Consider the following 3,898-nt stretch of genomic DNA (forward strand, 5'->3'; position numbering starts at 1 on the left):
TAATTATTTTTGGTGAATTGTATGAATTGGTACATCATATGTGGATGCTGCTATACATAGGTAGAACATGATTTAGAACATGAGCTAGATTTAAAGGGTTAATTATATGACTGAGATTATGGTTTGGATTCATTTCAGTTTTCTAGAACCCAAGTCCTGGAAACATGTTTGTTGTATGTTGAAATGCCTCTTAAATCACAAGTTAGCCTTCAGATACATTGGTTAACTTCAGGTCCAATACGTTAAATTCTCTAATTCCATGATTTATCTACCATTCAGGTCCAATACATTAAATCCTCTAGTTCTGCGACTTATTTCCATCAGGTCCAATGTATAAAATTCTCTACCTCCATTAGTTATTTACCATTAGGGCCAATACATTAAATTCTCTACTTCTGTGACTTATTTCCATCTGGTCCAATGTATAAAATCCTCTACTTTCATTAGTTATTTCACATCAGGTCCAATAAATAAAGTAGTGTAGCAACGTAAATTTAGGAAACGTGTCCCCGGCCATTAGATGTTGTAGATGTTGTGTGTATAATAGTGGGCTTAAAAGTTCTAAGCTTTCATGAATTGCAAACTTCATTGCTTCCAAATAACGCTGAGCATCTTAAAAGCAGTCAGCCCAGTTCATCATAAATAGGAGGAATAAGTAAGTTGTCTGCTAGACTCCAGAGCATTTCACACAGAGATATACGCTGGACCTCCTGTATATATATATATATAACCCCTGACACATACACTGATAACACACATTTATTTTGCTGGCAGCCCGGGGAGAAAAAAAAAACTGCATTGCATTTCTGCTGTTTGCTGAAGGAGGCAAAGAACACCCTCAGATCTTAAGTAGGGCTTTGACTGTGTTCATTGATGAGTGAAAGTCGCCACACATGTCAAGCTAAAGGCAGTTGTTGGGTTTCTAACAGGACACAACGTCTTGCAAACATATGCGTTAGGATGTGTATACAGATGGCACGGAGAATAATGGAGCAGGCGCCTTTTATAAAGCTCTTGCTACTGTCTGTCTTCAGAGCAGGGAAATGAAAGTGTTCAGAGTCTGGGCCAGATAACGCCTGGGATTGTTTGTTACCGTTTTAATCCCATTAATTAAAACGTTAACCTGATTGGGTAGAAAGCTCTGTCCCAACAGGCGAGTCTTCCTCATAATAACCTACTCAGAGATAATGATGTAAAAGACTCCCCCGTCTGTGACTGCCGCTGCTTGATGGCTCCGGAAATCTCTTGAAGGTGAATCCAAGCAAGATAAACGGTGCAAGAGCTTGTTTCATCTCAGAATGCCTGAACATATTACACCAGGCTGGAGCTGAGACGCCCAGGACTAGGGGGACAGATCATTTCAACAAAACAAACAACTTCAAGTGAAGAAGGACAGCAGCAGCCCATGAAGAGCGAGAATTAGTTAGCTGTGAATTGTTTCATTGTGATCATTGTCATAAAAGAGGACTTTGGAGCGCAGTGACGAGCGGAGGTTTGGAAGAGTGCGGGGCATGGAGAGGGCGCTGAACCTGGCAGAAGAGGACTTGTTCCACAAGAGCCTGAGCGTCTCTGCAAAGAGGATGGAATCTGCCTTCCGATCCCCTCAGGGTCTGGACTTGTCCCATCAAGGAGAGAGATCCCCGTTGCACCTCTATGAAGGTCCGGACCACTCAGACCTGCTGCGGCATCACCAAACCCCCTCTGGGGCACTAGGCGCAGGTGGTGGAGTCGTAGGGGGAACGAATGACTCGCTGGCTCTGGCTGCCGCCAGCATGTGTGCCAAGTACGGAGAGAGCACCGGCAGGGTGTCGGTAGCAGAGAGCAGCGGGGGAGAGGACCAAAGCCCCGATGATGACAGCGATGGACGGTGTGATCTCGTACTGAGGACGGGGGACCATAGGGCCTCCCAGGCGGGGATGAAGTCAGACGCGCCCTGTGGTCCAGGGACAACCAAGAAGTCCAAGGAGCAGAGAGCCCTGAGGTTGAACATCAACGCCCGGGAGAGGAGGCGCATGCACGATCTCAACGATGCCCTAGACGAGCTCCGGGCTGTCATCCCCTACGCACACAGCCCTTCGGTCAGAAAACTGTCCAAGATCGCTACTCTCCTGCTGGCCAAAAACTACATCCTCATGCAAGCCCAGGCGCTGGAGGAGATGAGGCGACTGGTGGCTTATCTGAACCAGGGTCAGGCCATCTCAGCTGCCTCTATACCAAACTCTGCTGCTGCTGCCGCAGCGGCTGCTGTTGCTTTGCACCCGGCACTAGGAGCCTACGAGCAGGCGGCGGCCACAGCGGGCTACCCGTTCAGCACCGGGCTACCGACGGCTAGCGCTTGTCCGGACAAATGTGCCATTTTCAACAGCGTGTCCTCCAGCCTGTGCAAGCAGTGTACGGAGAAGCCTTAACCACAACAAAAAAACCCTTCTAAGAAGAGGAATTAGTGAGACTTCGGAATTCTCCAAACCTGGTACACTTTACCTGCTGTCTTGGACTTAACACAGTAAGACTAGGCGACCACTCCAAGGGGACAGGTACACGAGGTGGTCCCAGAACCATCTCTCTCTTCAGCTGTCCCTGGGTTCCATTGATGAATTTCCCCACTTTTTCTTTTTTGTTGGTTATTATTTTTTTTGGCTGTCTTTTATGTTGCACATTTTTTTTTTGACATGCCACCAACAAGCCCCCAAACATTTGGATCCCAAATCCTTGTAAATTGAGACAAATGACTCCATCGTACAGGATTTGATTTAATTATTTATGTTACAAAACGCTGCTCTTCCTTAAGTGAGCGCTAAGAATATTAGGAAATCATAATAATTTAAAATGGACTGATTTTCTCATAAATCAGATTATAGCACTTGAAAATGGTAACGGTTCTGAGCCAGGAAAACACTTGAAATATAGACTTATTTAATTTAAAAAAAGACAATACATTGCCAGAATATAAATCATTTGTATTTTTTATTGTGTCTGAACTTTGTATGACGGTGCTCAAAGTTTTGATGAGAGTGCAAATGACTTTGGGGGAAAAAACAGAACTTCAGATTTTTTTTTTCCTTTTTTACAAAATAATATATGTGTTCCTTATAATTTTCCATACTGAATGTTGTGTGCGAATAATTGGTAATATATGTATTATTCTCCAATAATTGTTCCATTTCAAGACTATTTATCTTGTGTTATAGGTGAAAGGGTGTAAGATGCATTTTTACTATTCTTTTAAGATTTTTCTGCTGATTTCATTGATATACTTTGTGCCAAGTGTTTTAAATGCTTAGCAGAAAAAAATCTTATGTGGGATTGTTAATGTTTTAGAGCTCCATGGCTCATGTGAAAGGTCATTTTGAATTGAGGTTGCTCCATCACTGTATTTAAAATGAGCTTTAATAAATCGCTCCAATCCAAAACAAATTACAGGAGAATTATTGTGTATTATTAATGAATACATGTACACAACTGTGTCTTTAGAAGCCAAAATATTTTGCCCCTTTTGGAAAGGAAAAATTCAAAATTATATGTTTTAATTTTTGGAGAAAATCTGTTCAAAATCAAGATATTTGTCTTAGATATTAAGCAATATGAAAGTCATCTTTGTTAATGCAAATATTTTTTAAGATCATGTAACATCGTATTTTATAATAAAATGAAGCAATAATTACGGTTGTAAAGATTAAATCTAAAGAAAAAAGTTCAAATAGATTAAATACAGCCATGGCTTGGTGTGTGAATGCCTAGCCTGCAGTGTCAAGTTAGATAGGTGATGGACCCATGACAGGTCATGGTTGTGTAAGAAGATCTTCTCATGAAATAGGTCAGTCACATTTCCAAATCTATATATAACCACCTCTGTTAGGAAATATTAAAGTATTTTCCAAGCATATTTTGTACTATTCAA

The 3,898-nt window shown here is 41.8% G+C and overlaps 1 protein-coding gene across 1 annotated transcript; it reads left to right on the top strand.

The window, feature by feature from the left end:
• The first annotated feature begins 1,022 nt into the window (after positions 1-1,022).
• BHLHE22 (basic helix-loop-helix family member e22) lies at positions 1,023-3,414 on the top strand. Its single transcript, XM_053468049.1, has one exon. The coding sequence runs from the start codon at positions 1,512-1,514 to the stop codon at positions 2,406-2,408; it is 897 nt and encodes a 298-aa protein (XP_053324024.1). The 5' UTR covers positions 1,023-1,511; the 3' UTR covers positions 2,409-3,414.
• The last annotated feature ends 484 nt before the right edge of the window (positions 3,415-3,898 follow it).

Source organism: Spea bombifrons, chromosome 5 (genome assembly GCF_027358695.1).
Source record: "Spea bombifrons isolate aSpeBom1 chromosome 5, aSpeBom1.2.pri, whole genome shotgun sequence".
NCBI lineage: Eukaryota > Metazoa > Chordata > Amphibia > Anura > Pelobatidae > Spea > Spea bombifrons.